The sequence below is a fragment of the Eublepharis macularius genome, chromosome 9, assembly GCF_028583425.1.
Source record: "Eublepharis macularius isolate TG4126 chromosome 9, MPM_Emac_v1.0, whole genome shotgun sequence".
NCBI lineage: Eukaryota > Metazoa > Chordata > Lepidosauria > Squamata > Eublepharidae > Eublepharis > Eublepharis macularius.
The window spans coordinates 48,885,074-48,903,826 of NC_072798.1; the positions used below are offsets into that span (position 1 = coordinate 48,885,074).

At 43.2% G+C, this 18,753-nt stretch overlaps 1 protein-coding gene across 2 annotated transcripts in view; it reads left to right on the forward strand.

The window, feature by feature from the left end:
* Positions 1-877: 877 nt before the first annotated feature.
* Positions 878-18,753, forward strand: part of EEA1 (early endosome antigen 1) — a 77,145-nt gene continuing 59,269 nt past the window's right edge. Inside the window, exons 1-4 of one of the 2 annotated variants that reach the window (XM_054988351.1) lie at positions 878-993; positions 6,572-6,664; positions 9,256-9,381; positions 17,760-17,887. In XM_054988351.1, the coding sequence (XP_054844326.1) occupies positions 970-993; positions 6,572-6,664; positions 9,256-9,381; positions 17,760-17,887 (371 nt within the window). In that variant the 5' untranslated portion in view covers positions 878-969. The remainder of the gene's footprint in view (positions 994-6,571; positions 6,665-9,255; positions 9,382-17,759; positions 17,888-18,753) is intronic. The other variant, XM_054988352.1, reaches the window with a different exon arrangement.

An 18,753-nucleotide genomic window follows, 5' to 3' on the forward strand; every position in this document is an offset into this window, starting at 1 on the left:
TTAATAAACTCATGATATTACACTGATTTCATTTCTAAAAGGTTGTTCTCCAGCGTCTTTAGCACATCCCATTGTATCATGTGGTTCTAGCATTTATTTAGTGCTCTTTCTGGTTTGTTCTGTTGTAGATACATTTTATCTGGGAAAGAGTTGAGTAACAGCGTGAGATTTCCATGTTTCCATTTCTAAAGTATAGTTCTCCAGTCTTTAACACATCTCACTGTTTTTGTGGCAGTATTATTTAGTTAATGCCCATGTCCATACCTTAAACTGTGTACGTTTAAGATGGAAAACGTTAAATGAGAAGAATCCTTTGACAAATACCCCCCCCCCCACCGCTGTTCATCTAAAGCCGTAGTGTACCCTCATACTACCAGCACATCTTATTCTGACCAGCAGCAGCTTCTCGAGATCTTTCTGGAAGTCTTTCAGAATGCTGCTAAGCCAAAAGCTGGAAAGGGCGGCGCCCCCGCGCTCAAGCACTAAGCTCCTTCTCCAGCACAGCCCAAGCCTGAATCCTCATTTCCCGCGACTGTCGCTTGCGGCTGGCGGGTGAAGCCGTTGCTGCCGCTGAGGGATGAAAGGCGGCGCACGAAACAAGGGCCCCCTTCCTCCCCGTCGGTCAGGACCGAACAGCAGCGCCGCCAGAAGCGACATCCCCTCGTCATGGCGACGCCCCTCCCGTAGCCATCCCCACGTTCAGGTTGCCAACCCACGCCGTCGTCGTCCTCCCCGTCGCATCCGTCACGGCCCTCCCGGAGGCGAGTCGGCCTTCCCCCGCCCCTGTCGCAGTCAGTCAGCGCAGAGGGCGGTCTCCGCCGCCGCCGCCGCCGCCCCGCCTCTCGCTGCCTCCGCTGTCAGGGAGCGACGGAACGAGTTGGGCCGGGCCGGAGCGGCGCTGTGCTTAGCTATGGCCTTCCGGAGCCCGCGCTGAGCCTTCACTCTGGCAGGGACGCGACCTCTGCCGCGATGTTTAGGAGGATTTTACAGAGGGTAAGGAGAGGAGCGAGGACGCCCGCTGTGCCTCAGCGGCAGAGGCGGCGGCGTGAGGCGATGGCTGCGCTTCCCGGGGCCGGCCCAGCGGCGGCGAGGGGCGAGCGACCCTGCGCTTGAGCGGGCTGACGGAGACAGCAGTGGAGGCCTCGCGGCATGCTTGCTCCCTGGGCCGGGTCCTCCCCCCATTTTGGGTATTAACCCCGCGAGCAGCCGCCTGGCTCCTCTCTCCCCACGCCGCGGAGAGGCCCCGCCCTGCCCCGAAGGAAGCGTGGAAGTGGCCCGAGGAACCGGCGAGCGACGCGGGGGGCTCTGCTGCAGCTGTGCCGCGACAGCCGGCTGCGTTTGGTTTCTGATTCTGGGCTGGTCGCGTCGGGGAAGGAAGGAGTTGTGCGTTCTTTCCCACTCAGCCCGGGGCGCAGGGGAAGAACCGGCAGGCAGGCAGGCAGGCAGGCGGAGGGAGCCTTTCTCTTGTATCCCTCCCCAGTCCTGCGATGCTAAGGCGGCTCCGAGCGGGCTGCGGCGCCTGTGAGGGTGACTCTCGCGGTCGTCGCAGCCTGGCGCTGGAGGCCTCATCGCCCGGCAGGGTTAATCAGGGCTGTCTTCTGCCGCTGCCAGGGAGGTGTCTCTGTTGAAGGCGGAAGGTATTACTCACTGGCCTGTGTTGTCAAACACAACAACCGATAAAGCTCTCTGGGTGAAGTTGCGGCAGTTGTTACACATTCACTTGGATGTTCGCTTTAGACCGATAGGCAGAGTATAGCACAGTAGTAAGGATAACGCAGTTACTGACGAATGGCCGTGCCTGCACGTTTTGCTGCTGTCACGCTGTATGGGAGGATAGGCAGAAGGCCTAGTTTCTTCAGCTGGATGCTAGTGCTCCATACTGAGTGCTTTGTTAAGGACAGAGGGCTGAGCCTGGTGACCTGCCATCTGGCTCATGTGGAAAGGGAGCCCTCCCAGCACAGGGGTTCTTTGCCTCACGGGAAAGGCTGGAATTGTACTTCCCCTCTTCCCAAGGGCTGGAGCTTATACAGCTGCTGCCACCTGCTGTCGCCTTACTTCCAGATCATCTCACAGCCCTACCCATAAAATGTGCTAATTGATTGCTAGGAACTTATAGCTCAGCCCTAGGAGCTCTAATTTTTACAGTCGTCATGCAGTTATACTTGTCGACAGTAGCCAATGACCATTGGTGCCAAAAGCCAAAGGATGAGTGCCAGAAATTCAAGTTTAGTGTCATATGGGCCTTTTCCTATTTCTATGAGAGCACTTGTGAAAGTTCTTCCAGGCTCCTTCCTACCTCTCTTTACCTTGCCTGTACCTAGAAGTTGTTAACCAATTATTTTTTTGCAGAGAGATTGATTAGTACTTGGGTCAGAGCCTCCTAAGTTGTGCCCTGGGTTGAAGTTTTGCCCTGGGTTGAATCGAGACTTAGGCTTCCTGTCTCATTACCAATGAAGATTTCTCCACACGCACCACCCTCTGCATACCTCACCCTATCCAATCATGCCTGCTATTGTCATTCACCGGCTTTTGTCATTTACCTGCTATTGTCATTTGGCATCTGAAATCACTCCACTCACCAAGATATAAGGACAGATGGATTCACATTCTAGCTGAAGAAGTGAGCTGTGACTCACAGAAGTTTATACCCTACCACAAATTTTATTAGTCTTATAGGTGCTACTGGACTCTTGTTCTTTTCTACCCCTGTAGGATCAGTTGCCCTGTGTTATGTAACCATATATGTCATGGACAGGCAATAAACACGTTTTTCGTAAGCTTCTACTGTTTTGCTGATAAGGGTCTCATTGTTTTGAGAATGCAATAAAGTGGAAGCCTCCACAAGGCATACGAAACTTGCTTCATGACCTTTGAAAATGGGATGCATAGTGTGAGCTGGCAAGGGAGAAAAGGAGGGCTTGGCAGTCTGCAAAACTTTTAGTGTGGAATGGGAGTCATTGGGCGTAAAGGCAAGGAACATTGGAAGATTAGAGGTAGGCCTAACATTGCCTATGACTGTGGCTAATTAGTCATAAGTAGTGCACAGAATGGATGCAAAATCCATCTCTTACCATCTGTCATGGTGGTGGTGAAGTACTACTGGAGTTAGAATAATATAAAAGTCTACCTACTTCCTGTGGCAGTGGAGATGGTGTGGTATGTAGATTACATTAATGTGGAGATCCGTAATATGGAACTTCACAGGGTTCTTATAATCTTTAATCTAGATTCTGTGCAATCTTCTTTTCCTTCTTACTTCATCCATTTGCCATGTACCTTAACACTGTTTTGATTGTATACATGGGAGCTGGAATGTGGCCTAAAAAGCATAAAATAGTGGTGTATCAACTTAAAATATGATGGAAACTTTCAGAATCATATCCATAGTAATCTTGGGTAGTGTTTCTTTTATTGGACTAAACCCTCAAGATAGATAAATTAATATTCTGGTACTAAGAAGATGTCAATACCTGCCTAGTCAATACATTTCATACAATTACTTTCTGTAATTTTCCCCATGCTAAATTCTTTCTATGATATCACCTGTCACTTTGTTTATGCTACAAGGTGAGCTTGAAGAGAGACTGTAATTTATGATTCATGTGTATGAAGGTTCAAATCTGACATCTCCAGTTAAAAGGACTGAGTTCCAAACTCTATCTTATATCTCCATGGAGATTTACAGCCACATGCCTGTTGTGAGTTCAGTGTGGGAAATCAATTTAGAAGTGCTGCAGGGGGTTGATTAGGATTGGTACTGTGGCCTGAGGGAACAAAGCCCCTGTGTCTTTCTCCTACACTGTTTTCCCAATATAAAACAGTCTGAGTGTTTGTTGGATTGAGAAAATGGAACCAAGGGGGAGGGGAACCCCATTCTTTCCTGTTGTGGTTCTGATCCAGGTCACTTCTGAATTGAGTTCCTATGGGCAATGTGCACCTAGTGTCCTACTGCAAGTCTCTGGTGATCACCTGGTAGATGCAATGTGTAGTTTTGCCCTTAGGTGGCAGGTTTGGGAAACTTTGTGCCTAAGAACTTGGAATGGTGCTGAATTTAGGGGTAAAAAGAAAGGACCGAGCTCTGCTATTGTGCTTTTGGTGGCAGAAAAGGGAGCCAACAAAATGCATATGATCATACAGAGCTTTCTCTTAGATATGGAGGATAGATCATTCAAAGAGAATTGCTGCCTCCTCTGAGCATTCAGATATAGACAGTTCAGGATAGAGTTGCGCCATTCATCTCAAGAGAGAGCTCCAATTTCTGAATAGCTTTCTTATAATATCAGTGTTAAGAAAAACTTAAATCATGTGGTGAAAATTGCATCCTTGGCATCTGATTCCTGCTGAGAAAGGAGCCTGAAAGTTTTTCATTTGGTTTGGTAATTACTTAGTTTGGTTGTGTCTGGTGAAATAATATTTTTTGTAACAATGAGAAAAACGTTTTGTCTGTGGCTTGGAAAGATCCCAAGAAGTGTTGCTGCCTCAGTGTTGCTGTTTTTGACGAGGTCATTACATTTGTACTTGTATCTAGGATTAATTTTTTACAGCAAATTGTTTTCTCTTGTGGCTTCCCAGTTAGTTTCTAAAATATAGATAAAAAGTTAAATAAAAACAAAATGTCTGCTTTGTAGTATTAGGCAATGCAGTATGCCATATTTTAATGCAAAAATGATCATATTAATTATTCATATGTGTCTGTGTTCAGTGGCAACTGCCATTTTTCCTCAGGTGCTTTTAAAATAGCACATAGTGTTAGGTATGAGTAAATAAGTGCTATGTCATTTTTTACTTAATGGTGTTAACTCAAGTGTTGTGATAGGAACAGTAACTCTAGAGAAGTATAGGTCTGTGCATTCAGTAAAGCTTTAAAGAGATGATCAAGCTGTTTAGAAGTCTTTCTTTTTCTTTTTTTTTACAAGTACTTCCAAGTGTTCAGTCCTGAGCATATGTTCAGAGTAGTTGACTAAAGTCCCAGTCAATACTTCAAAAAAAAAAAAGAATTTATATCCTTCCTTTTGCATCAAGCATGCTGAGTCAAGGCAGTTTTAGTTTATTAGCATATTTAAGGGCAACCACTCTGTATGTGGAATAGCTGTGCGTGAACACTGCTGTTCTTCTGACCAGCTCCCAAAGTGAGGTGTACTGGTCAAAGGATTAGGTCTGAAGACGCAGGCTCAAATCCCCACTCTTTCATGATCTCACTGAGTCATCTCAGACTGGTCATTTTCTCTGAGCATAACCTGTCTCACAGGGTGGGTATGAGGATAAAAAAGAGGAATAGAAAACCATGTATACTGCTCTAAGCACTGTATAGAAAGGGCAAGACAAATATGTAAGGTGTGGACTTTGTACACATGTAAACACTTGTGCATATACATCAGATAACCCAACCCATTATTTGTTATGAATATTTTGCTATTGCAAATTCTATTAAAATGAATGTCTGTATTTTATAATCAGAACCCCCCCCCGTATATTTTGCCTTATTTTCTGCTTCAAGCAGGAGTTTCTTATTTAATCTTTTTTTTTGTTGTATTATATGTCCACTCCTTATTCTTATATGTAATATTGTATGTTATGTATGTGGTCTAGATGGTGGCTTTTTGATGTTGTTGTGTTTGAAAAATTAATAAAATATTTTTTTAAAAAGGCAGGAGTTAGCAGAAGATAAATTGTGGTCTGCTGGTGAACCACTGGCCAATTTCTGGCAGACCACTTAGTGCCAACTGATTGTTATGATTATTACAAAAGTGGTCAAGGCTGATACATAAGGGAGATTTTTAATAATAATCCTTAAAGAAAATGAATTACTGATTTGTTACTATCTAGTCCCCTAATACAAATGTAATTCAGTATTTTGAAGAGATTTCTAGTATACCATACAAGTTTGCCGAAGGAGAAATTACAATTAAAGGTGATTTTAATGGTAAAATGGATCCAAACATTTGTCATATCTATTTATGTAAAACATTTTAATGCTGCCCTTCCATCTAGTTCAGGGTCCCCAAGATGGCCAACAGTCAAAACATTAAAACAAATTTTAAAGTCTGTCTGTCTAGATTATACAAACAGAGGAGAATAAAAACATTCAACAAAATGCAAACACATGAAGGAGGCTCAGTGAGGGTCGCTGAGGGAAGCCAAACAAAGTAGAAAAGACTTTACCCACCGGGAGAAGACAGTGATGGGGGCAAGCAGATCTTCCAAGGGAGGGAATTCCATAATTTTGGTGCCACCGTTGTTTTTGGGTTGTCTAAACTCACATGATCGAGGCACCAAAGGAGGGCCTCTGAAGATAACCATACTGGTTGGGTAAGTTCATATAGGAATCGGTGGTTCTTAACGTGTACTGGCCCCGAGTTTTATAGGGCTTTAAAAGTCAATCCCAGCTCCTTGAACTGGGCCTGAAAGCTAATAGGGAGCTGGTGTAATGAAACAAGACTGGAATGATGCGGATTCTAAATAAATACATTTATTTTATGGAAATTATTTTTAAAGAAATTTAAAATGTAATTTTGTATACATGAGTCATTTCTCATTCCATTTTAACAAAGAGTATGTATTTCTTTTTCAGACTCCAGGCAGAGTTGGGTCTCAGAGCTCTGACTTGGAATCATCTGCAATCTCTGGAAATGCAGTGGATGTCAACAATGAAGGCTCTTCAGAGGTACTGTATTGCAATAGTATGTTATTTTTTTTTCAAACCTTGGATCTGGCCCACCTCTTTAAGAGCATTGCTTTGGGGTGCTTACCCCATCTTTTTTCCACTGGTATAGTTTCAGTGATGTTGTTAACCTCCTGCAACACTGTGCAGAACTGTAGTTTGTGATGTATTTGCTATTTTTGAAAAAATCCAAACTCAGTATTTATCTGGTGGTACAACAGATCTGAGGAGTGGGGTGTAAGCTAACCAAACAAAATACTCATTAATGTTTGTCCTTATGCAGTTTTTCAGAAATTAGCATACTTTTAGTATCATTAATGTGTGTGCACCTTTGGAACTGAATTGTTTAGCATAAGGGTGGAGATGACAGAACGGAATACCAATATTTATAGGTGCACCTTGGAATTTAGTTTCCTTAGTAATATATGAAACTTGGAAATGGAGACATCCAGTATTTTATGGAACAGTTTTGTTCTGCGAAAGGGATACCAAAAATTAAGGAATCTAACATTAGTGTTGATTTCAGCCTTGCAAATCTGTGCATGAGGCTTACTAGGCCTTATGCATTTTATTTGCTTGCTTGTTTTCTTGCTCACAACATCTGTGTTAAACATTGGTGTACAAGGAGAACAAACTTTCATTTTACAAAAGCTTCTCTTCAGGGCTGCTTGTTGGTAATTGCTTGTCATAGGCAATAAAGTGAGTAGCTGTTTTCTAAATATGTTTGTAATGTAAGCTATTGAAATACTTAAGAAAATTTTGATGTATAGTCTTATATATTTCATTAATTTTGTATGATGTGTTCTTTAGCATGTTGGAAAATGTCAACTTCCATGTTGCTGGTTTAAGATATAAATTATAGTCATAATTTTACATTGGGATAGTAACAAGTCTTGTGAAGAATAGGCATATGTTCATTTGATTTGACTACAACAAGCTTCATCTTAGTTTTCTCAGATTTCAGCAATGGATCTCACAGTAGAAAATAGCTTAGGCCTAATGGAGATGTTTATTTGATTTGATACATGGTTAGGTATTCTTCTATGTAAAATTCTGTTCAGTCATCTTCATTTAAGATAACCATTTGATAAACATGAGTTTCATATCAGTGGGGAATTTTGTCTAGGCTAGGCATATTGAAACTGATGGGTTGCATATATGTATTTCTGTTTGGTTTGCATTTTATAGTATACCAGTGGGTTGTGCTATATAAAGTTGTGGAATTGAGAGGCTGTCTAGCCTTTTTTAATGCTCAAGAGTGGGATTTATGTATCCTGTATTGATTCACCATTTGCTACTTGGTATGCACATCATGCTTTTAATGCCTAATGAAACTAAAATGAATCCTTCTGTTAATTGTTCTAGCAATATACAGCCGCATATAAAAAGGTATCCATTCAAATATCTGGTTTTAAAAGTATGTGTCTTTGCTATGCCAAGTAACTACCAATGCAGGTCTTGTTCAACAGAAGAGAAAAATGAAAGATAAATAGATAAAAAATAAACTGAGTCACTCCCAGACAAGATGGAAATTACTGTATAGAAGTACTTCTTTAGTATATAAATAAGACTTTTAAAATTAATTGAAAGAGAAATATCCTCAGCCTGTTAAGGGTTGCTCCATATTTCGCGAAAAGTTTTGAAGCAGTTAAGAATGTATTAAGATGTGCTGAATAGGATATTGGAGGGTGGTGATATGGGAATGAGAGATGGAACTATCCAAATTCCATTTCTCCTTGCAATTTTCTCTGTGTGAACATGTATCTTGTTAGATATGGTTCAGTATTGCTAAACTGAATTGGGGATTCGGCCAACTTTACCCTTGATTTACAACAACAGAGGCCATCCCTGCCTAATGCACACTGCTGCTTTGGAATTCAGAGCTTGCCAGGACTGCATCATCTTGGCTGCTGTGTTTCCTTATAATGCTGTGGAGGTGCATGAGGAAACAGAGACTTGTGAGAAAAACACATGCAGGTTGCTGGAAATGGGATGGGGAACAAATAGGCTGTTGGATAGGCGCGCTTCTGTTGTCTGTGGGCCCACAGATCTATGTAGTTCTGCAAGAGAATACTCAGTTCTCTAAGTTCATATAAATATTATTTTAATGAACGTATGTTTAACCATTTCAACGGGATATATAGAAGTATTATATTAATGGGACATCTGACATTATATCAGAAGGAAGTGTTAACTGACAGCTATGATCTTGACTGAATGATAGTAGTTTTATTGTTAACTGTTTTTATTACTGTTCAGTGGTTTCTTGGTCTTTGAAAAAATTGTGCTGACCATTGCCCTTTAATAATTTTCTTACTTTATAGACTTATCTAATGAAGTAGAAGTTCTAAGATCAGGGGTGCTGTACTAGTTTTTTCAATCTTACTATATGAACTCCCTTTCTTCCAGCTCTTAATGGCACTGTCTTTGCCTTCATATTAATAGCTTAATGACTAAAAAAAAATTCTGTAAAAAATGATAAAGCATTTCTCAGGTATTATATTGGTTAAAAGCTTTTTTCCTACTTATTTGACATTCAGTTTGATTACAGTACTGCTTTAAAAAGTACATGCCTAAAAGCAACTGTTTCACAGGGCTTCATCTGTCCACTGTGTATGAAAATGTGCGTTACTGCCACTGATCTGTCTGAACATTACCAGAATGAGCACACTGAGATGGAAACAAGAAGACTGGAGCTTCGTGAACTGCCTGCTGTTACTGTGGGTCTTGTTTATTTGGCTTCAGTGGCTTGGTTATGGGATGCTTGCAAAATCGAATGGTTTTCCTTTCTGGTTGCTGTGGTGTGGGCCTCTCCAGCTTTTCTGGAAACTACTCTGGGGATAAATGAGATTATATTTTTGCATACTTAACAGAAGGCAAGAACCTAAATATGGATGTCCTAAGAGGCATCATGTTTTCTTCTTTCTGGTTTGCAGCTGTCTTTTGTGGGATGACTGAAGACTTGCATTTACCGGAACATATTTTGCATTGTGTTTTTCTTATGTATATATTTAATCATCTTAATATAGTGCTTTGCTTTTGCATCTGTCAGATTGAACCTGGAGAAGAAGAAATAATTTTCATATTTTAAATATTTCAGAGTCGTTGACTGATTTGTCCATTAGAAATTCTGTATATCAGTTCTCTGGATATAGATAGGTGTGAGCATCATGGTGAATGCTATGAGCCATAATGGTATTTCCCCCCCCCCCCCCCCCAGTGTTTCAAAACTGTCTGTAATCATTCAAAACTCTATGTAATAATTAGAAATAGAAATATTTAAAGATGGTATGTTTTGCTATCTCTCCTATCAACTGTTAACTGCTCTGATTTATAGTTATTACAGTAAAGATTTATAGTTAATGGCATGTATCCTACCACTTCACTGAGCAAAGTGTAAAGCCTTCGTCCTGTTTAAGTGGCTCTTCCTCCAATGGAAGAACTACTTAGGCCTTAGGGTGGAGGATCTTCTTTAAGCCTAAAGCTGAATATATGCCAATAGTTTTTTCTCTTCTCATTGACACAAAGTGTGTGATCCAAATGGAAAGGCACTTTGGGTTTACAAATAGAAAACAGTGTGGTTTAATAAATAGGTGACCTGTTTATTTGATTAAGTAACCAGAACACTATCTAAGATGCATAGCATCTGTAGATGTGAATAATAAGTACCTTCTTATACATGAGTAAACTAATAGTAATGTGTAGTTTGTAAATTTTTTAAAGATGCATGGTAATTACATCCTGTTACAATCTGCTGGAAGTATTTCTGTGTAATCCCCTTTTATCTTCCCCTTCTATATGAATGCTTTTACAGCATTTACATGTTATGCACTCATACTGCTCTGGCACCACCCTTCCCCACCTCTTTCCTGCTCATTGTGTCTGTGCAGAAGCACCAGTCTGATTACAGTCTTGCCAGCCCGCCTGCAGCCCAGCAACCTCCCCTCCCAACAACAGGGCATTCACTGCTGAGGTTTTTTTTAACACACCCTGTTAAAGGGATAAAGGTGGGGGGGGCATCAGAGCTGAGTTAGTCTCTGTAAGCTCCTCAGCCTCCTACAAGCAGAGTTTTCACATGGAGGCTATGCCTGTGGCTGGTGCAAAGTTTCCCCTTTAAGTCTTGGCAAAGAAAGTTTTTCTTTGCTCTGGCTTAAAAGGAGAAGTCTTGAGAGCCCTACAAATCATGCTTAGAAAGAGTATGCCATCTTTATGCGGGAGCTTCCAGATAAGGTGAGGGCATGCTGTGTGCCTCCTGGGGAAAAGAGCCATGTGGAATCAGCCATGGAGATGATACTCTGTATAGTTGTCACGGCTACAACAAAGACAGGGGCATTCACAGCAGCAACAGGCATCCCCAGAGAAGTTTCCCCCACTCTTTGCCTCAGCCATCTGAGGTTACTATTGCCGACACCAGTTTTTCATTTAAAAAATCTGTAATAGTTGTGTCTCTGTAATCTATTGCACATTGTTGCAATAGATCATTATAATGATCTATTGCAACAATGTGCTAGTTCCTAGCTTTCATTTATTAAAAAAGTATCTATATTCCTTTTAGTTGTAAAGTATCAGGAGAAATGTACAGCCAGTACATTTCTCCATATAACACTGTAGTGAAAACAGACACATACTTAAAAAAATGAAAGCTGGGAATTAGTACATTGTTATAATGCTATAATACTACAACTTTGAAGCAATATAGCTTTTACCAATTTGAAAAAGTCCTTTGTGATGGGTGTGTGTGTGAGATGGTGGTGGAATGAACACCACAGGGACTGATGTAAGGAAAACAATATCAGTGTGGGCAGGACCTGAAAAAATGTTTATCTTTCCTTCTATGTGATGTCCAAGGATGCTTTAATTGCATTCTTCAAAAAGATCAAATCAAGCCTGGTTAGGGAATGATCACAACAAAGTAGGAGAAAACATGGAAGCAGAATGAATACAGGACAGCATTATGTGGATGCTTACTTGAAAGGAGTGCTGCAGGAAGGAAACAAAGGCAGAGCAAAGCATCATTGTGGAAACAGCTCAACATAAATATTTAAAACAAATCTGTTTAATAATTCCCACATTAGGAAATTCAGTATCTATGCTAGCTGTATTTATGCTTAAGCGCAGTATACAATGAGCTTCATATTGAATATACTTGAAAATGGATTATGTCATGGGGTAGACATGGCCTGCCTATTTTTAGTATAAAAGAAACTGGTATACAACAGTGTTGCATGCAGTAACAGGCATTTCATAATACAATGGGGATTACCAAGATAAACCCTCCCTGTCTCCCTTATAACAAAGGCTTGTCCTGAAATGTGGTACTTTTGTAGTGCATTTGCCTTGTTAAGCTTCTGCTGTAAGAGACAGAATAGATTATTTTCAATCTATTCTGTTCAAGCCTCATGTGATTACACTATTCAAGTCTTTTGGTAATAGTTTTTTAAAAATGTCTTTGTTAGTACACTCGACTATCAAGATAGTGTTTCATATACTGAATAAAGGATGGAGTATACTGCTCTGTGGATATTGTTGAAGCCTCATAAATACATATAAAAACAGAAATTTGACAAGGCCGTCTCTGTGACTAGAGTAACACCAGGATTGCCCAGGTCCTCCCAAGTCAAAGATGGAGGGGTGTGTGACTTGTGTACACATGTCAGCGTACCCTAGTAATTATGTCATTTCTGGCATGACCTGTTGCTTCTGAGTAATGCCTGAAATGAAATAATCACTGGGGGTGGGCGGGCACATGTGCCCATTTTGCTTGTGTGCCTGCTGCTTCCCCTCTTTTCTGATGTCTCTCCCCACCAGCCAGGTGGTGAGATGGGGCAGCTTGAGGCAGGAGATCCATTGCCCTAGTGGGGGGCTGGCAACCTTTGGTAATGCTGTAGAGGCATTCTAAGCAGGTCTGTTCAATCAGGTTTACTCCCAGGAAAGTATTCTTAGGGTTGCATTGCTTGTGTGCATGTCCCTTTATAGTGAATCTAGGAATCCTAAGTGTTAATAGTGTGTGCTTTTATGGCCTGATTTATATGCTGCCCTTCTAGAAAGTGCTTCTGTATAGAATTAATCTGAGATACTGTGTATGCTGCATGTAGCAACATGTGACAGCTGCACATGTGTGTTTTTCATATAGTCCTGTTGGGAAGTTGCAGCTAGTTGTGTTTTTCAGCATGTATACATGGAGCAAAATATATATATGAGCTATGCCGTCGGCGACTTTCAGTTTGTGAGTTTCACAAATCTGCATTTCGGTATAGAAATAGTTTGTTTTATGAAGAGGTGCATTTAATACACGAAAATGGTGAGGAATCCTTATGCAGGTGAATAATAGTATTTTGGGGCTGAGGAGAAACAAGTTAGCCTATCTAAGGACTTTAGTGTTATATTGAATCACATCTACCTTTGCCAGTAGTCGTTATCACTAACTTCTAATGGATTTTTGGCTTCCAGTACAGTGATTGTCTAGATGGTCAGATATAAAGGTGAATGGTTTTGATCTCTAATAAATGGTTCTGGGATATCTTTTTTGAGGACATTCATTATAAAATCAGGGTGTTTAACTGAAGCATCACTAACAACATGTGCTGTATCAGCAGCAACTGTTGACATGGAAGCATTGGGTTGGATTCTGACTAATTTTTCTAATTATGGACACTTCCTCCCCCCCCCCCCCCGCAGCCCACTAATCTCCATGAAATGCTGCTCATGGGGGATAAAGGAACTGAGAAATGACGTGAAGGGTGTCTGCAGTAAGAAGAGAGAATAGTTGGAAATTGCTATTTATTCTGAATCCTACCCTTAATTGAAACAGCTCTATGGAGCCAGCATGAGGGGACGAAGGCAAGGGTGGAGGCAACAAAGACACAGAGGCCACAACTTTATTGTTTACAGCTTAGAGGAGCCTTGGCACTGCATCACCATGAGATGACAGTATGTTAGACACTACCTGGGTGTATACCTCTGTGTGGTTCCTCTGTTACTTTGGAGCAAGCATGCCTTGATGGCCCGGGAACTGGGCTTGTCACTGCCCTGCATTGCCCCCAAGATCATTTAAAGGGCCTGCCATCTATGGAGAACCAATGCATGCAGGCCATGTTTCCCCCAAAAGGGTTCTGTGCTGAATGCCAAACCACCACAAGAGCCACAAAATGGCTCCTGCCAAAGCTCCTAAAGCTGAAACCACCCAAGCAGCCTGTCCCGGATATCCTTTAACCAAAGGTCCTGACCCCAGCTGGACTGGTGTACCCCATCAGGATGGTACAAGGCTTCCAGCTGGAAGGAAATGTCTGGATGGTGGATAAAGCCCCCCTCTGCTTCCACAAAGTGTGTCACAGCCTTTGCCACCCTTCGTCCAGCCAAGTCCACCTTCCCAGGTGACGCACTGCCCAGCCAAGACTGTCTCTCAAGTAAATCTGACTATAGCAACTACACCCTGGGAAAATGCCAACACACAACCCCCAAGTCCTTGATGATGGCATGCAATAAGTCCAAGCCCAGCTGTGAGCCCAAATCATTCTCTCCCTTCTGGATCACCAAGGCATCCAGAGTCCAGAATCCTGTGCATTTCAAAACACCGTGGGGAGGTACTTGCATGCTGATACACCTCACAACGATGGCTTCCTGGAGTCCCAGTTGCTCCTCCCAACCAGATTCTGCCATGTAGCAACTGGCCCAGTAGACAGTGCTGTGCCTACAGATTCACACCGACCGCTGTCACTCTGTGGAAACTACAAAACACAAGGAATGAGGAAGAGATCGAGGCATATGTAGACTTTGTATACCGCCGACTTCCACCTACCCACCACCTGAATACATAATGGTGGAAAGCCCAGGTCCGCAGCCTCCGTGGCCGCTCCAAAGCTAATACTCCCTGCATTATAATGTGATGCCAAGCCTGCACAGGTCTTCTGGGAAGGGATCTGAGTTCCGGGAAGCCTCCGGGGCAAGGGTGAAGAATCTCTCTGTCTGGAAGCAAGACAATGTGTCCACATTCCTGTTACTAGTCCCTGCTACATAACAAACTGAAAATGATATGTGTCAGGCTTTGGCATGGGCGCGGCTGTGCAGAGCGCCGGTGAGCCTGAACTACAGCTCCCAGACGCAGACAGGGACAGCACTGGTTTCAGCTCTATGGAAGGAGGGGAGGTATACATCACCCTTGCTCCCTCTCTATCACTTGCAGGCCTGCTCAGCGTGTCAAGCTCCCTTCCACCTCTGCTTCTTGCCTCCAGTCCTCGTCTTCGTCCCTCTCCCTCTCCCTCTCCCTCTCCCTTCCCCTCTCTTCACTCGCATACTCTCCTAAACCCTCCACTCCTTCGCCACTCTCCATCTCTTTCACCACTCCTACACAACCCACCCTGAGCTCCCTACTGAGCCTGCCTTTATAGGGCTTCTCCCAACTTCCCCCTCCTTTCCTCCCATGCTCTGCCCTATCCCTAATGCCCCCCAGCTGGGTATGCCCTCAGGTGTTTCCTCTCTCATCCCAGTCTCTCCCTGTGCTCCTGTTCTTTGTTGCAGGGTGGGGCTAGGTGTAACTCATCTGGTGGCACCCTCAGGTGTTCCTCATCTCATTCCTCCCTGTCCCCTTATCCTTTCCTGCAGGATGGGGCTGGCAGGGCCTTTCCAGGCAATGTGGCTTGGCTCCTCTGCTCATGAGGAGCCACCCTGGCCTCCTGGGTTCTGGCCAGTTCCCCAGGGTAAACTTTGCTGCTGGTTCCCCCTAGGACTTGGGTAGGGGTGTCTAGCCTGTTTGTCTTGGTGTCGGCATCCCAGGTAGGTGTGCATGCCTGTTGCCCTTTAAGGCTTGGCTGGGCAGCACGCGCCTGGCTGTCTTCTCCAGCTGTCTTCTTTCCCCCCTTCCTCCATTGGCTGGAGCTGCGTCAACTCCTCTGAGCTCTCTGTGCCTGCTGCTGGGGTGCTGTCAGTTTGCAAGTAAGGGGTCTGTGGCAAGTCCAGGGTGTTTGGGGTTCTCCCCCCTGGACAATATGTTAGCAGACAGGCAAGCCAGCACCAGGTTGAGCACTAGGCACATGACCTGCTCAGAGCTTGAGGACTACCTGTTCAGATCCTGGACCACTGCCTGGTTGGAACATCAGAATTATTCTTGAGTCATTCCCTGCCCCCCCCCCCCCCGGTGACCACAACCAGGATAAGGAAGAGCTTGAGGAAAGTGAGGCTGCATCAAAGATCAGACCGGGCCCAGGCCTCTTCTGACCATCCCTGAGCACACCACCGCCCCTGAAGAAAAATGCCGATGCCTGTACTCCCGGCCATGTCAGAGTGCATCTGCAGCTCTGCTCCCAGCTCCCAAACCTCCTGACAGGGAGAGACCCCATTGTAAGCATCCAGGAATGAGAGCCAGATCTTGAGGTCAGCCCTATTGCCCTTATGTGATGGTGGGGGGCAGAGGCTCTGGCTGTAGCCCTGGTGAGGCAAGTGCAGAACACTTGCCCCAGAGCCACCACCCAGCTGGTGAAATTAAGGTGTCTGGGCAGCTCCTGCTTAAAAGCCTGCTCAGTAGACCCGAGAAAAGACTAAGATTGCCTTGGTCCGCCAGCCAGGGACACCCCCAAGCCTGGCACACAGCCCCTTTATTGGTCAGCTGAGCAATTTGAAATTAGGATCCTGCGTCACTGTATAGGGCCAGACAGAGCAACCTGGGGCATGGATACCATGGCCTCTATAGTCTGCAGACCAGACTCCAGGTAAGTTGTAGGGATGTGGGGCAAAGTGTGAATGAATAAATACTATGCTGCAATAACACAGGTTTCCGAGTTGAGAGTTCTAGAGACAGGAAGCAATGTTATGTTCATAAGCAAGAAAAAGAAAAATACATCATTCCAATTTAAATACAAAAGCTTTATCTGTGCTATTGATTTAAAGAGTGCCTCTGATAATGGGATAGAAAAAGCACAGCCTGGCACAACTTAGACATAATTTCAAATCATGGTTTGTGTTTACAGTAGTTGAGAACCAAACTATGATTTGAAATACCAAAGGTAAACTATTTTAGATTCCTGTATGGTTTCATTTTCTGTTTCTATGCTGCTTCTCTTTCTATTGCGCAGCTTTCTCCTGAGGTGGTTATAACTGTAACTATGATGTGTCAATTCAGTTATGTTATCAACCTGTATTTGGTACAGACCATGGTTGCAAGTGTGCTTCAAGGCATGGTTTGGGGATTTTGGCTTGCTGGCTGATTGCAAACCGTGGTTTGTCTGTTCAAGAAGTATTTTCAAACCACATATAAACTTGCCATGTTTCAGGGTGATACTGGAATTGAGCTAGCTTCTAGAATAGACAATGTTATAGAGTCAGTGACAGAGACAGAATTTGATTCTCATTTGGAACAGGTGATTTATTTACAAAGGCAGACCTAAGTCTGTGAATCAGCTGCATACATGTAGTGTGTGGCAGTGTAGAAAAATGCAAAAATGGAACATGAGAGGGAGGAGTTAAGGAGAGCTCCTCTGTCATAGTATTTTGGCCACTGAGTTTAAAACCAAGGCTGGTTTTTGTTACTGTTGCAAGTTCAAACTAGAATTTCATCTCTAACTACTGTGTTTTCTTTACTTACATTCATGATTGAGTTCTGAAAGAAGAACAGTTTTATATTCAAACATGAAAACTGCTATTCGAACTGTCCTTTCTTAGCCACTGTAGGTGCTAAAGTCTTTAATATAACTAAGAAGACACTGATATTACTGATTACAACAGCTGTGAATGGTCACTGAGCTTATTTTGTATACTCCTGAGTTGAGCATAGAAATGTCTCTTGTATTTTATGTAAACTTCACCACGGTATGCAAGTCTCTCTCTGCTCTGATTTCACTTCATGCATCTGATAGAGTGAATGCTTATGCTGCTCCGATTCATCTGTTAGTTTTGCCGCGAGACTCCTTTTGTTGTTGAAACAATAGTGTATCCCGTTTTTTGTCATACTTTTTTCTTGCCTCAAGTTATAATATTGCGTGGTTACATGAAATAAAGAAAATCCTTTTGCAAATATAGGTGAGTTTAGTGAGCACTACAAAAAGGAAGATAACGAAAAGCTGAAAGACTATTATTTAATTTATTTTTTTTTTGCTTCATGTTATAGGGATTTATTTGCCCTCTTTGTATGAAATCCCATGGATCAGCGGAAGAACTTTTTAAACACTATGAAGCAGTTCATGATTCTGGTATTGATTCAAGTCATGGAGGAGAATCTAACATGTCTCCGAAAAGGTATGGAGCAGTATTGATTTCTTCATTTTATTGATCTTTGCCATGATTACCTGATGACTAGAAACTAATGCAATGAAATATAATCTAGAATTGATGAATGGTTCATTTGAAAGAATGAAAGTTTCTATTGTTTGAAGTTTTCAAAGGATTTTTTCTGCAATAATACAGAATCCAAATGACAGTACTAAAATAATATATTGGCACTGAATTCAATTGCTCCCATTTTTGGAATTCCCCTAAAATGGATACTCAGCAGATCCATACTCTTCCCCCGTTCAGAACGACAATAAAATCCTTTTTGCTTTTTCAATTCTTGGAATTGTTTAGTATCTTATTTCTGTATTTTCTTCTGGTGGTTTTTATGCATTGTTATGGTTCGGGCTAGGACTGTGCATGGGTGGGGAGATTCGGTATTCCCGGTTCGGGTTTACCCAAAGTGGGAAATCGATTTAGGATATCCCTAAATCCGAAGTGGCAAGCCGCTTCAGATTCGGGTTTCGGGAATTGCTTCGGTATGCTCCATGAAGATTTGGAGCATACTGAAGCGAAGGGGGGGGGAAATCTCCTCACCGCCACCCCCCCACCCTCCCTGGGGCAACCCCTCTACCCCCCACCCTGCTGTGGAGACCCCTCCACCTCCTACCCAACCCTGAGGAGACCCCTCCAACTCCTACCCACTTACCTGGCAGCGGGAGGGTTTCAGCTGGGTGGTGGGCTGCCGCCACTGCTGCTGTGGCGGCGGCGGCAACACAAGGCAGCGTGGCCTGGAGCCAGCTGGCTCCGGCACAGCTATTCGGGGTTCGCTTCGGGTAAAGTTATCCAAAGCGGACCTGATTCTGCAAGCCTCGGCATTTCCTAAGTGGGGC